This window comes from Uloborus diversus, chromosome 3 (genome assembly GCF_026930045.1).
Source record: "Uloborus diversus isolate 005 chromosome 3, Udiv.v.3.1, whole genome shotgun sequence".
Taxonomy (NCBI): domain Eukaryota; kingdom Metazoa; phylum Arthropoda; class Arachnida; order Araneae; family Uloboridae; genus Uloborus; species Uloborus diversus.
Genome location: NC_072733.1, coordinates 4917556 through 4932777, shown reverse-complemented (window position 1 = coordinate 4932777; position 15222 = coordinate 4917556). Strand labels below are relative to the sequence as shown.

At 36.1% G+C, this 15222-nt stretch overlaps 1 protein-coding gene across 1 annotated transcript in view; it reads left to right on the top strand.

Moving 5' to 3' along the window:
- The window catches only part of LOC129219328 (rho GTPase-activating protein 7-like), a 576074-nt gene that overhangs the window by 498312 nt on the left and 62540 nt on the right, over positions 1-15222 (top strand). Inside the window, exon 9 of the mRNA XM_054853684.1 lies at positions 10786-10857. Within this exon, the coding sequence (XP_054709659.1) occupies positions 10786-10857 (72 nt within the window). The remainder of the gene's footprint in view (positions 1-10785; positions 10858-15222) is intronic.

Genomic DNA, 15222 nt, shown 5'->3' with positions numbered 1-15222 from the left:
GCACCTCTACGTGTTATTTACCCCTTATCTGCGCCTATTTCAAGCTTTGAAAATCGAAAATACGCCGCAAACATTTAGTCAAGCCTATATTCATGCTTTATATTCAAAATAAAAATCTAGCATACAGATTTTTATTTCAAATATAATGGATACGAGAAAAAAATTAGGGAGCTAAAATTTTTCAAATACTTCATGTAAAATGTATACCAAAAATATCGTGCTGTCTAAATATTAAAAATCAAAAATATAATTAAATTCTTCTTTCTCTGCCGTCTCCATTTCATCTTTAGACAGGTTTTTTTTTTTGGAATTGATCATGATTATATCTTTCACTGTTTTCGTATATTTCATTCCTCCAAACTCAGTTTATTCCTCTAAAATTCTAAAGGAGTATTTTTACGCCTTGTAAAACTCCCTAACAATAGCTCTATATGAGGCAGTGAAAAGTAAAGGGATGTTAGTGGACATTTTCAAGTTTTGGGTAAAACGCGTTTAAAGATAACATCCTAGGTAGGCTTTCATTGAATTTTTTTTCTAAATTTGCTGTATAGCAGCAACTGCCAGGGCTACTAGTACCATCTCTTGCCCTAAGACAGAGTAGAGGTTCACCTGCCATGCGTACTGGTTATCTCCAAATTTCTAATTTTGCCTTTTACATCCCTTTGCTTCTCACTGCCTCATATGTAAATGACTAGCTGGCTGTGAGAGAACTCTGATCCTTCAAAGGATGGCAGAATTGGGAAGATTTTTGGACCTCCTGCTATGGTGCTAAAAAAATGAAAATGGTTGTATAAACGGTGGAGATTTACGAAGCTATTGGATTGTGTAAGCAAGTTATCTTAACGCCATAAAATCTTTCTTCTACAATATTAATAGTTCTCAGATTGGTTTCCAGAAAAAAGTCCGTGCTCACGTTTAATGTCGCATTTCACTGACCTTTGACCTGTCAATTAGTTTTCGTTGTTAAGAGCCTTTAAGTAAAACGTCGCAGAACTTGCCATTGAATCTTTGAGCTTAGGAGGCCCGACTTAAATGCTAGTTATTAACTTATGACCTCTTAATAATGGAGCGGACTTCCTCTTAGACACGGCGAACTCATTCTCAGCTATGCATTAAAAAAGAGGATAAGTTTCTCGCCGATATTAGTCGAGAAGACCTTTGAATGATTAGATTCTTTTTGATGTGACGCAGCGTAAAACACATTCGTTTTTCGAAAATGAGCTGTTTTTCCGTTAATATCCCGTTAGTTTTAATCTTCAAAATATGATATTACCTGGTAAAGTATTATTCTTGGTAACCAGATCTCGAAATTTATGTAAATTATTTATAGCAGTTTCAACGGCAGTAAATCAGCTAGCAGACGTAAATCAGCGATCAACTTCAGCGTCATAATGAAATACACTGTGGTTCTGATAATTTGAGCCATAAATGTGACAATGTTTACATTTTTTGGAGGGTAGTAGGGAAAAGGGATACTGGAGCTGAGCTGAGTTAGATGATTTTGTTGTAGTTTTGCGAAAGTATTCCAACTCAAATCTGCGTCAATAAGACTTCCTTTTTTCAATGGAACTCATCAAAATAATGTAACACAATATCAGCCAACCAGTAAGTTCTGTTTGTTTATGAAAATGAAAGAAATGATGCAGTTTTTAATACGTTTAACAATATTTGCTGTACTGTTTAATTTCATTGCTTTATAAATTCTTGCCGGTGGGATGGCGATTTTTCAATACCATATTTGAAGACCATCTTCGGTTTGGAGGCGAAGTATTCAAGTAGTGCCTTTTTGACATATTATCATTTTATTATTTTTTTTTTTCCTCTGCAAAAAGGTTGGGAAAGGAGGGAATAAGTAAAAATCGGAGGGTGTATGGTGGGGGAGTATGGTGGATTTGATGAAATTTCCCAGCCTAGTAATTTCTTGATTCTTCTCTACAACTTTATAGCGAGTCAATAAGCCTGTGTGTGGTTTTTCGGTTTCGTAATGCCTTATAATTTGCTTCCTGTTGAACACCACCGGCCTCCGACCATTCTCCTCCGACATTGCACCCTCTGATTGTCATTTATTCCTCTCTTTGTAAAATATTTTGCTGGAAAAAGTTCAAAAATGAAGAAGGGTGTCAAAACAATACTTCCTGAACTGTTCGCCTCCAAAGGCATCGCGTTCATCAAAAATGGGATTTACAAATTACCACCACGTTGGCACGAAATCATAAATAACCAAGGACTTTTTATCTTAAAGTAATATTGTTTAATATATAAAAGCTGCATATTTTTTTCCTCTTCATAGAAGGACAGATAGACTTAATTTAATTTTTGTACTTGCCTTCAAAAACCCAATAATAACTAATGACGCATATAGGCCATCATTGAATTAAAATTTATTTTTGTGCAATCAACTTACTATTTATTTGTCGGTTGTGCGTAATACATGCTGTGTCTTCATGTATCTTTAGTTTCAATTAATTTAATTTTTAACATTTGTTTTTACTAACAGCTTCAAATCTCCCGGTTCATTTCCGTATCCTGTATGAAAAATTAATAAATATTGTTAGAACAAATGCTATCAATTCCTAGACGAACATTTTCATATGTGCTTATCATGCATGCAGTGACGTCCGTAAAATATATAAACTGGATAATACATGTTTCCTGGTTTAAATACTTTTCATTTCAAATCACTTGTTAAAAGACTCCACCACGTGCAAAACGAAACGGTAACTTTCACAAATGATGTCCCTCTTTGAAGCGGGAAGGGGCTTTCGTGAAACTGTAACAGTTAACAAGGAGGTGGGGAGGGGGGGAGTCTTGAAAAAAAAAGGGGGTGGGGAGTCTATTCCTAGACGGACATTTTCACATGTGCTTCTCATGCATGCAGTGACGTCCGTAAAATATATGAACTTGATAATACATGTTTCCTGGTTTAAATACTTTTCGTTTCAAATCAATTGTTAAAAGACTCCACCACGTGCAAAACGAAACGGCAACTTTCACAAATGATGTCCCTCTTTGAAGCGGGAAGGGGCTTTCGTGAAACTGTAACAGCTGACAAGGAGGTGGGGATGGGGTTGTCTTGAAATTAAGCATTTTGTTTTAAATAAAAATTAAAAAAAAATTAATTTGAATTCTTAAATTTTGAATTCAAATTATGTTTTTCGCAATCACGAGTTGCGACAGGACCCTACTCATTGGTTACTACTCTACTCACTTGTTTCTAGACACGGCTCCTGTCCCTCCAAGTCTACTCTCCTGTTGAACGGAGACGTGTGTATCAGTTGTGTATGTGTAGGCTTTTGTGTGTGCGTAGACCTGTGTGTGTGCACGTTCGCGTGTGTGTATGTGTGTGAGTGCGTATGTGTATGAGCGTGCGTGTGTCTAGGACATGGACGCCACCGACCAGGAGCGGCTACCGGAGGACGGAGCCGCGCCTGCAGGTGACGGTGGTGGTTGAAAAAGGCACGGAACATCAACGACGGTCAAACGAGAACAATAAGCAATCGTGATTGCTCAAAAAAAAACAGCAATATGTTTGTAATATATAAATTGCCTGACATATGAGAGTTTGAAAAAAGAGGGGGTTAGTCAAAACTATGTTGAAAAAAGTGACATAATTTCTGGTCGTTATATTTCTCCAATGTTAGTTTAATTGCATGATTTTCCGTTTAAATCTTTTGTTCAGAGGTACTACTCCAGTTAAGTTTCTTTCGTCGAAAAAAAACCTTTCATTTTTAAGTAATTCCATTACTCAAAATTATACTTTCATCTGAATTCAAATGGCTGTAATCTACCTACTACACGCCACACTATTTTGAAAACTATTGAAAATGAACTTTTGTTTTATGTTTTGACATTGACCTCGCTTCAGATTCATTTAAGAAATAAGGAATTAAATTTATGTTTCCTCTTTTAAGTCAGATGGTATCAGGCGGCTCATAGAATGAATCTGGTCATTAAGAGAAAAAGTGGAAACAAAAGAAAAAAAAACCTTCCTTTCTAAGTACGTACCCAAAGCTATCTTCATCGCATCATAAAACTCCTTGTTCGCCGAAAGAAACTAAGAGGAATTTATTGTGAGGAGATAATGTTGTATATTTATCTTGTTTGAAAGAGTAAATTTTATTTTTCTGAAAAATATCTCTGCTTTCATTGCTATTACTTGTCGGACTCTTTTTTTTTTTTTCTTTTTTTAACTTTCTATGCAGAAGCTTTTTTTCTTGAGAAGAGACTAAGATGAAACTGTCACGGAAGGTTGCTTTGTATACTAGTGTATTTGAAATTAGTTTAAAGGAAACATTTTTTTTTTTTTTTGTTCTAAACAAAAAGAGAGAACTGCTTTTGTTGCTGTTACTTGTCGAACTCTTTTTTTTTTAGTTACAAGGAAACGTTTTTTCTGAGGCGAAATTATGAGCAGGAAACTATCGCAAGGATATATTTTATGTAAATTTTATTTGAATTTAAAAATAAGTAAAACTTTACTTATTCTAAACAAATTGCTGATTCTCGGCTTTTATTGTTTTTACTAGTCGGACTCCTTTTTTACCTTTTCGAAATCCCTTTGTTAGTTTCGACACTCCCTCCCCCTCTCCTTATAGCAGTCTCTGGGTAGCTAAATTCCTAGATGTCACATTTGATACTCTAAGGCGTCATCTTAAGAACATAAATTTACTTAAGAAATATACAAGCATGCACACACATATAATACGAACACTCCCTCTTGGTTTTTTGCAGGGGAATGCGGGGGATTGGGGAAATGGTTCAATATTTTACTCGGATTGCATCACCACCTACCTGCCCATGTTTTAACTATGTAATTAAGCATATAAAGGGTGTCCCAAAATTAACGCAAGATTTGAATTTGCCGCCATTTTTGCAATAAATGGTTGGCAACCCTGAAAAAAGAACAATTTGACAGCTGAGAGTTTAGGGTAATCAAAAATGGAGCGTTATACGGTACAGTAACGCGCTTTCATTATTGAACAATTGTTTCAAAAATAATGAAAGTTGAGGCTGGTCAAGCAGTTACTGTTATTGGCGCTCGGTATCACAACACGGTAATGCACGGGTGGTTGTGGGCTTGTTGACATAGACCTTTGAATTCAAATAACCCCATAAGAAATTTAATAATGTTAAATCACACGATCTAGGGTGCCAATTCTGATCACCGAAATGAGAGAGTACGCGACTAGGAAATACCTTATGCAGTAATTGAAATGTTTCACTCTCTCTAGCTGTATGGTACAATAACACCCCATTTTTACTAGCCCTAAACTCTCAACTGTCAAATTGTTCTTTTTTCATGGCTACCAACAATTTATGGAAAAAATGGCGGCAAATTCAAATCTTGCGTTAATTTTGGGACACCCTTTAGTTGATTGCAGAGAGAAAACTGCCTCAAAAAATCAAGGTTTATGTTAATTCAAGGGAGGTCCGCCCTGCTTGCTTCGCTCGCCAACCCCCGTTTGTCACATGCGGTGGCTCAATGCCGCCCGTGGCGGGTGACAATTGATGATTTTAATGCTTTTACCTCTGGATCAGTGATGTTCCCGTAATTTTTTCTGAGGGTATACTCCCAGTAATCCATTACGCACAATATGTGTACGTGTTCATTTACATAATGTGTCATAATATGAAACTTTTTGAAGCTTGAGAGTATACGCTATATGTCTAAAAAAAAATGTTTCAGAGTGTACGGCGTATATGGAGTATACCCAATGGGAACACCACTGCTCTGGATATCCTCAAGACATACAAGGGTTGAGGATGCCTTCAGAACGAACTGGATATCCAGCCCTTTTACGTTTAGAGGGTGCGGCAGGGCGGAATGGCTGCCCTGTATGTTCTGTATCCAACTGCACTACACATTGACAGTCCTGAGGAGACATGGTTACAGACACACACACTGACAGACGCGCACAGGTTTCAATGGTAGAGACTAGGGGGCTCCGTTCCCTGCTCGTTTCACTTACCAATCCCCATTCGCCACTTGCGGTGACTCATTGCTGCCTGCGATGAGTGGCAATGGATGATTTTAGTGCTTTTACTTCTGGAAGTCCGTCCCTTTCAGAGCGGTGAGACAGGGCGGAATGGCATCCTCTGGATGTCCTAAACCCATCAGTACCAGTATTGACCTGGTAGACATTCACAGTCCGGAAGAGAGAGACACAAACAGACGCGCACAGTTAGTGCTGGTATAGACTAGGGACTCCCCCCCCCCTTCCACTCGTTTCACTCGACAATCCCGGTTCATCACCTATGGTGGCTTGATCACCGACCCAATTTCGGCGAGTTCTTGTACACCGCCTTCGCCTGTGTAGTTCGGGAGCTTCGCCCTCTCCACACTGCCTGCTACGACTGGGCATAAAAACTGTTTTCGGCGGTGTACACAGGTCCCTTTGCTCCAGTCACTTCGCGATCTTTCGCCAAATTTGGCGACACTACTGGTAATTTCTTGTCAAATTTTGTGACTAAGCCGGATAAATGCCGCCAAACTTGACGCTACCGGTTAGACATTTGAGGATTTGAATGGTATAGTTTTTGATTCACGTCTCCGGCACATTAAAGGTTAAGTGATGAGTCAGGGCGGAATGGTTTCCTCCGTTTCTCTCCGTCCATGCAGGAAAAGACATTTCCCACCCTAAATTATATTCTGTTTACTTATTCGCTATGTTTCTTGCACCCAATCAGTTGTCCCTCTAACTTTTGTTGTCAGACATATTGATATTTTAATAATTTTTGTTTCATTTTATTGTTCTAGTTTTTGATTTGTTTATCTTGGATGATTTATGCAAAATTTTATATTCACAAAAAAAGAGAAAATTCCACGGGAGGAGGGTGCTCCCAGATTCGTAACGGCAAGTTATCACGTGCCTGAAAAAAATCACTGTTTGCAGTAACTGTACTTATATGACCACGCGACTGAATCACTGCGACGCTAAGCAGGGACAACTAAGAGGGACAACTATCATGTAACTCGCACTAGATTCTTTATTCATTGCTTTATTTATTACAGTTGTGAAAGTAGTGAAACACTAAAACTTTCTACGGATGAGATTTCTTTACTAATTTTTCTCAAGTGAAAAAACTACCTAAAAATTCCTGAAATACAATTCCATTATTCGTTTCTAATACAGTTCTACCCAGTAATGCTTTAAGATCCAAAAACAAAGTCTTAACATAACCTAATGTTGCAGAACTTTGCAGTTTTTATAATAACTTTTGCAATTAAAATAGGTTTATCTCTCATCAGGCTTCTAAAATATTTTATCCAAGTACTGATAAGGTTCACGGTTAGTAAATTCCGTTGATTGTAAGTATCAGTCATCCAAGATCTAAGTTCTAATAAACTTCAGGATTGGTATGTTTCTCTCCGTTGATTGCAATTATTTTTTATTCAGGTACTAATAAACTTCAGAACTGATATACTCTGCTGATTTTAATATATTTTTATTGAAAATACTAAAACTTCTCTACTGGAAAAATATAATTCTGTTGATAGTAAATATCATACATAAAAGTACTTCTCTCTACCGCACCCTACTTCTTACCGATCCTTAAGATAACCTTTCCTTAGGTTATTCATCCGAGTACTAATGGTAATAACTTCCCGAATGGTATATTTCATTCTGTTAATCGTTCGAAAACTTCTCTTTTTCGTCATGACCTCTGTAGAGATTTCAGTCTGCGATAGTTTTGCTTGAAAATGATCGACTTCCAGTAAACCGGATCGTCAGGATCCACCCCGAATCTTCACGGTCACGATATTCGAATTTTCAATTCTGGACAAACTTTCCACGGTCACACCTGAAACCGACGCGAATGTTTGCGTCATAAACTCTCCAAGTCTCACAAAGTCCTGAGAAACGGCGTTCAACCTGTTACAAGGTTCTAGGGGAAAGAAATGTCTCCTTCCATGTAGGCGTCGCGTCAGGTGTTTGTATAGAGGCGCACCCACGGATAAGTGACCCCGTTCACTTGCATTGCGATAGGTCTGAAAGTGGTGGACTTTTTCTTGATTACGCCTTCTAACATCTACCTCTTCACAATAGATCAAAATAGAAAGTTCAAATGAGGATCTTAGATGTTTTTATGTTCACAGGGAATGATGCTTTTTTTATTTATTATTTTTCTTTATAATCTTAACATAATAATACGAGCTCATTGTTTTCAGCATAAAAGCATTGTTTGGAAGGGAAAAAAGTGGATACTTCATCTATTATGTTCTCCAAGAAATGCCTTTGTATGGGATTCATTTATTTTCTTTCATGTGTGTGTGTGTGTGTTTTTTTTATGGTTTTTTTTTCCGTCTTTAAATGGATTATCTTATTAAGATTCTGACTAAAATAAATTGTTGGATTACAGGGCGTTTCACTTGGTGTTTGTTATGAACGTTCAATTGTCTTTTTGTATTGTGCTCTTGTGTTCTAAACAGATTGAATTATCAGAGTGAAAAAAAAAATGGTTCAAGAGCAAATGTTTTTAATAATACCAGTATTATTAACAGTATTGTACAGTTGTACAATTTGGTTATGATTAAAAATACGCTGCTTAGATTCATGTACGTAGGGCTCAGGGCCCGATAAAGCCAAACTGGTGCCCAGGTCCTGAGTATATGTTGGTGCCCCCCCCCCCCCCATGAGAAAATCCGCTCAATTTTAAAGTCAATGTTTCATACTAGAAACCTAAATACTAGAAACTACATTTTAAAGGAACATTACTGCATTTGAAAGGAAATCTGGGATTTGAATACCAAACACTTAATAGTTACCAAACTAATCACAGTTAAAATTGCCTCTTAAGGCAAAAAAGAATTGAAAAACAATTTAAAACTGCAAAAAAAATCTTACTAATTCTGACATCAAGCTTTAGAAAAGCTTCTTTCTGGCTTTAACACAGGCAAATGTGTCGATCAAATAATCGAAATCTATGTTTGATGTCACAGAATTTTCAGTGGTCAATAAGGAAAACGCCTGTAAATTATCCTGAGAAACGCAGCTTCTCAAATGATTTTTTATTCTTTTCAAAAATGAAAAGGAACGTTCACTGGAACAGCTGCTGATAGGCAAGGTAAAAAGAAGCTGCAAGGGGTGAATCCACATTCGAAAATGTATGTGTAATGTTTAGTGATCTTATCCTTTTAAAACATTCTCCAGCAGAAGGGTTACCTTTTGCAAAAATTTGAAAGTGTGTTAATTCTTCTGGAAAATGTTCATCTATGTCATCCGAGTAATTATTTTGAAATTCCAGAGCTAAGGGACAACGACTTCTTTACGCGAATTGGTTTTAACTTTATGAGGTTTTGAGCTGATTTTTAAAAAAATTTGAGCCTCCTCTTCCTTAAAGTTGAGAAAAAGTAAAATGAGCTTTAAAAAAAAAGGAAGTAAGTAAGTGAATTTAGGCTAGGCTATTTTGGTGCCCCTAAATTTGTGGTGCCCAGGTCGGTGGACCCGCCGGACCGTGCGTTAATCAGGCCCTGGTAGGGCTCGCTCAAAAGCATGTCGTTGAAGCTTGGTACATATTTCACATGGACCTAGGGGAAAAGAAATAATAAATACCAATTCCGCTATTATTTTACCGCTATTTAAAGGCTTATTGGCTTTATCAATAGCAATTCTGATCGTCATGTTTCTGCAATCGCCTTTCGCGCTACTGTTGAACAAGTTATAATATGTTTTTAACTTGCGGGGTTAATGCAATAAGCTAATGGACAGTACATTGAACATATTCTGAGATGAAATCAAGTTTTTATTCCTAGATTGTTGATTTTTCTTCTAGCGTCCATTTTTCACGAGAAAGTAAAATTTTGAACGTTGACAATTTCTTTTTCCCATAATCTATATAAAGCCCATTCATATTAACCAAAAAGCCAGCTTATTGCAAGTACTTTAAAACCGCTACGAGAAGAATTACCAAAAAGAGGGAAAACACGAGGATCATTACAGCTGGAATTTAGACTGACTTAGCAGGTGCATAGCAGGATCTCAGAAAAGGCATTGGTGAACTGTAGGTTGTAATCTGAACTGCTGCTGTAAAAAATCTCTAGTCCTGACAATATTCCTGGTCATTTCATTTCTTTTTTAAACGTACTCATAACGAATATACCAATTTTAACTTTCTCAGTGTATTAGAACACGATCTACTTAGGCCCAAACAATGTAACTTTAACTATAATTATCTTGTATTTTGTATCAATGTGAAATATTTAGTACTCTTTCAAAAGCAATATTTTTTTCTTTATGTATAATAATATCTAGATGGATATTATTCGGGGGGGGGGGGGGAGCGATATGTCTCTTACCGACATTTCGTATGCTAAAGTGTTCTGAGAGCTAGCGACAAGGCTGGATTCAAGTTAACAGTTAATATAGAGTAAAAACAAAAAATCGAGTGGAAAGGAATAATCATTATACGGTTATGTAGGTCATTTTATAGTGTAAACATAACGACTGCAGTGGCAGTTAAAAGTGAAGAAAAATCGAGTTGAAAAGGTTATATACAGATACTTTCAACATCCGAAAAGTATAGCTGTCTATGAATATGTGGTAATTCAGTATGCTACAATCACAAGGTTCGTTTGTATTTCTGGTTTTGTTAAAAAATCGGGAATTTAGACAACTGAAATGTCCCTTCTTGTTTTGTTTTCTTTATTTTTCTTTCTTTTTGAACTTTTTATTCTTTGATAATTTTTCAACTATTAGAAAGGTATATTTGTAGTATTTTGTCAAGTAAATTTGTCGATTTTGAGTGTCATAATATTTTGCGACTAAGCTGTTTTTTCTTTAATTTCAGAACTCCAAGCTATTGAAGCGTGTAGCTGGCTGCGAGCTGCTGGATTTCCTCAATATGCTCAGATGTACGAAGGTAAAGATCAATTTTCCTTTATGCGTGATTGCAATTTATTTTGTTGATTTAATGCAATGGAACTTGTATAAGCACTTCCACGCTTGTTCAAAGCAAAAGCCTACTTCACATTCTTCACAATAGATTTGAGGTTCTTTACTCCCCCACCCAGTTTCAGTTTTTTCCCCCTAAATCTGTGCACCATTTCTTTTAATGCATTTTATGAATCTTTTGCTTTGATCTTTTTACATCTACTTTAGTGTTGTGTTTGTCGGTGGGTTGGGGGAACTAATCAAAAACTAATTACACCGAAAGTCGACGTGTGCAAGTGATGATAAGTTAACTTTTCTCCTCCCTCGCTCCTCCTCTCTGTCGATTAATGTCAATGATTTAAAGAACTAAAAGTAATTTTTGTTTTGATTGATCTTAATTTGCAAAAGAGATAATAACTTTAAAAAAAAAACTTTACCTATTTTCACCTAGACTCAAAATGCAGAATTTTCTACCTGTTTTTCGAATATGTAAAATCCCGGACACCCTAAATTTGGGTTTATTCTAAACTATATTTAAAGGGAGACCTCTGATACATCAAAAACCTTCACGGTGAAATCAACAAAAGATAGCGGAAACATTAAAAATCGAAAGAAAAAAAACATGAATTCAATGAAAGACACATAAAATGAAAAAAAAATGTCTGTTTTGACACCAACATAAAGTAGTCCGGACTGCAAAGGGGCCCCGAAACCTGAAATAGCTTAGAGCCCCGGTAAGTTGGTCTAAATTCCTCCCTGGTCTTGCAAATTAAACGCGAGCACGCTGTAATGTTTGATGAATGGAATGAGGTTTTTTTTGAAAGTGTGAAGACCGCATTAAATTTATCCCCCCCCCCCCCCCCGTAAAAAGTGGATTGGGGAGGGAACAGTGATTGGTAAACAAAAAATAACACTCAATCGTCCTTTGAGCCAAAATACGTGCAAGAAACACGTGTTTTTTCTCCTGAAGGACATTTTTCATGTTGCTCGGTATCATTATATAATTTTCACTCGTACAAAAAAAATGAAAGATGCAATTCAATTTATTACTTATTAAGTATTATATTGAATTGCTTCCTTCATTTTTTACATTCAACTTATAACCTTTTCAGTAAGGGAAAACTTACATTACGTTGTCCAGAACAAATTGCAAAAGAATATTGTATATTTGTTGGCCTGCCTTTGCACTTTTAGTTTATTCCGTTGCACCATCACTACAATCTGACCTGTTTTGAAGCATATTTTCTCTTCTTATTTATGCTGTAATTATAATTCATAGTTTACGTTAAACAGTATGCTTGAGGCTTCTACTTGTCTGTATATATTGAACGAATAAAAATCGTATGTCGCTATGAACCAACAAATAAAGACGATCCTACGCTACTAACCCATTTTCAAGAACCTGAATCAAAAGAAAAGGCCATGTTTCCTCTTACGCTCTTAAAGATTTTACGTTGATAAAATCAAGTTATCTCTTTTGCAAAGAAAATAAAACCCACTCTTTCTCTGATTTTGTTCCCAGTAAATCCCTTTTATCTGTCATCAACTTGAACGTTTTTAATATTTACAGAATTTGTATTTACTTTCCCTTTCAAAAGTCTGTCCAATCTTCTTATAATGTAATAGAGAAAAACTTTCCTCTAGTTCTATGAGTTTTTTTTTTTTTTTTTACTTTTTTCTGAAGAAACATTCTATTAAATTTTGCAAAAACTTTCACATCATTTTAATATAAAAAATATGAAAACGGAGAACTTTAAAAGGACTTTACGTCTCGAAAAAGAAATGCAAATTCATCTTTGATCTGTGGCTACATATACAGGGTGTCATTTTTTAACTTGCAAAATCTCTATTTTTACAACCATTAGTTTTAGATGAATACTTCCAAATGCAAAAATGGTCAAAAAAGGCTGCAGAGTTAAGATTTGAAAAGTTTCAACAAGAAAAAAAAAACATTTGGTTGAAAAAAAAAACTACAAAATCTTTTTTTTTTTTAAATATGGTCTACAATGCATTAAAGGTAATTATTTCCATTGAAAACTCAAACCCACATTTAACATTCGGAACATTTGTGAGCAAAATTCAAGGAGATATTAGAATTCAAAATTAGTAGAGACCGTGCAGAAGATGAGATCGGAACATGTCGTCCTTTCGAATGACATGTTGTGGAAGTAAATAAAATTAAACTCAGTGGTGCAAGCAACCCATGGGGGGGCCAAGGATTACTATATCCATCTCAGTTTTCGTAACTCAGGGCTCTGGGTTGCAAGGCAAATGATCCGGTCAGGTGGTCAGCCGAAAGCAGAACCCCAGTGTTTTGTTCCCAAGTACGTTTTGCGCTTTTTTATTGGCCTACTGAACGAATGGAAGGGGGCATCGAACCAGGGTCTGAGACATAGAAGAGCGGAGAACTGCCACTGGGCTTCCAAAGTAAATTAAACAAAATATTTATACAGGGTGACAAGAAATAACTTAGACACACAATACACTATAACTTTAATGCTAATGAAAATATTACGACCAATCTTCAAAATAAATATCAATACATTATTTCGTCTAATATATTTACAAATTTTCAAAGTGGCTACCTTTAGGATTAATACAGAGCTTTAAACGTGTCACAAAATTTTCGACTCTGGGCCACAACTCGCTTACTGATATTTTATACCATCCCTTGCATAAGGATTTCTTTGCACTGTTGAACATCGTCAACGACCCCAATCTAATGGTTTGGGGTGGGATATGTGATATTGGAAATATATCACTTGTTTTTGTTGATCAGGGGACAAAATTAGTCAAGAAACATATCGCAAACGCATTTTGGAAGATGTTGTCTTACCTTAGTCACAAAAGTTCTTTGGAAACGAAAGATAGACCTTTAAACAGGATTCTATACCTGCACACAGAGCGAAAGACACTCAAGACTAGTGCAAGACATATTTTTCGGACTTCATTGGAGCTCAAAAATGGCCACCGTATTCCCCAGATTTGAACCCAATGGAATATTCTGTTTGATCCATTGTGGAGACAAGGGTGTGTGCTAAGCCTCATAAAACTTAGGCGTGCCAAAAGAAATCCTTATGCAAGGCACAGGATAAAATATCAGTGAGTTGCGGCCCAGAGCCGAAAATTTTGTGACACGTTTAAAGCTCTGTGTTAATGCTAAAGGTAACCACTTTGAAAATTTGTAAATATATTAGACGAAATCATGTATTCATATTTATTTTGAAGTTTGATCGTAATATTTTCATTAGCGTTAAAGTTATGGTGTATTATGTGCGGCTAAGTTATTTCTTGTCACCCTGTATTTTTCATTGGTTTATGCTATGATACTAAAAACATACACAAACATCCGCACAATTTGAAAAAAAACAAGCTCTATGCACACATATAATTTTAAACTTTTGCTTGTCACTATATTTCCCCCAAAAGGTGTAATAGACTGTGAGTGTAAAGTGGTATAAGTCGCAAAACGCCGTGTTTCATATCTCGATGAGTATTGATGGTATGTGATTTCCCTAAATGCAATGTAGGGGACTTGGTGGCTATAAGAATAATATATTTCATACATTTTCACTCATTTTGTTTTTCGCTTCAAACTTTCAATACCCTAACTCTGCACCTTATTTTGATCATTTTTGTAACTGAAAGTATGCATATAGGATTGACAATTTCGAAAGTAGAAGTCTTGCAGTTTAAACGGGGACACCCTGTATAATAAATACAGCTGAAGAGTACCGTAGATGTACCATATAAAGTCATTATATGTAAATATTACGAAACTTTGTGTGCAAATATAGACATCTTGAAATTTCTCTTATTAAGATATTTAAAGACGATATTGCAAATTAATTACTTTATATAGAAGGAAAATAATTGATTTAAATATGAAATAACAATAACTGCAAAAAAAATATAACTACGAACTCCAATGGGAACAATTATAACTCTTTCGATGGGGTGGGGTTTATTACACCCCAAACAGCAAAAGAAACTATTGCTGCGGAGTCGGAGATAAAATAACAGACTCCAGGAATTATAAAACCTTCTACTCCAACTCCTTTACCCCAAAACAAGCGATAAGATCCCACGATATATGGGTCCGAAGGGGGTTAAAAAAGGCGCATGAAAGTTATTTTTTATTTGTTCTGTTCATCTCTGATGGGCCTCCAAATATGCACTGCGACGAACATCCAAACCTTTGATTCCACTACTAGATCTTTACCAAATTTAGCAGAGTTCCTTTGATACTCAAAATGTGACACGGCGGTTTTCTCCAGAAAATCCACGAAACAGAATGTTTACGCCTATTAACAACAACTAGAGGGCTATACCCTTTGCTCGCTGCATTTAGGGG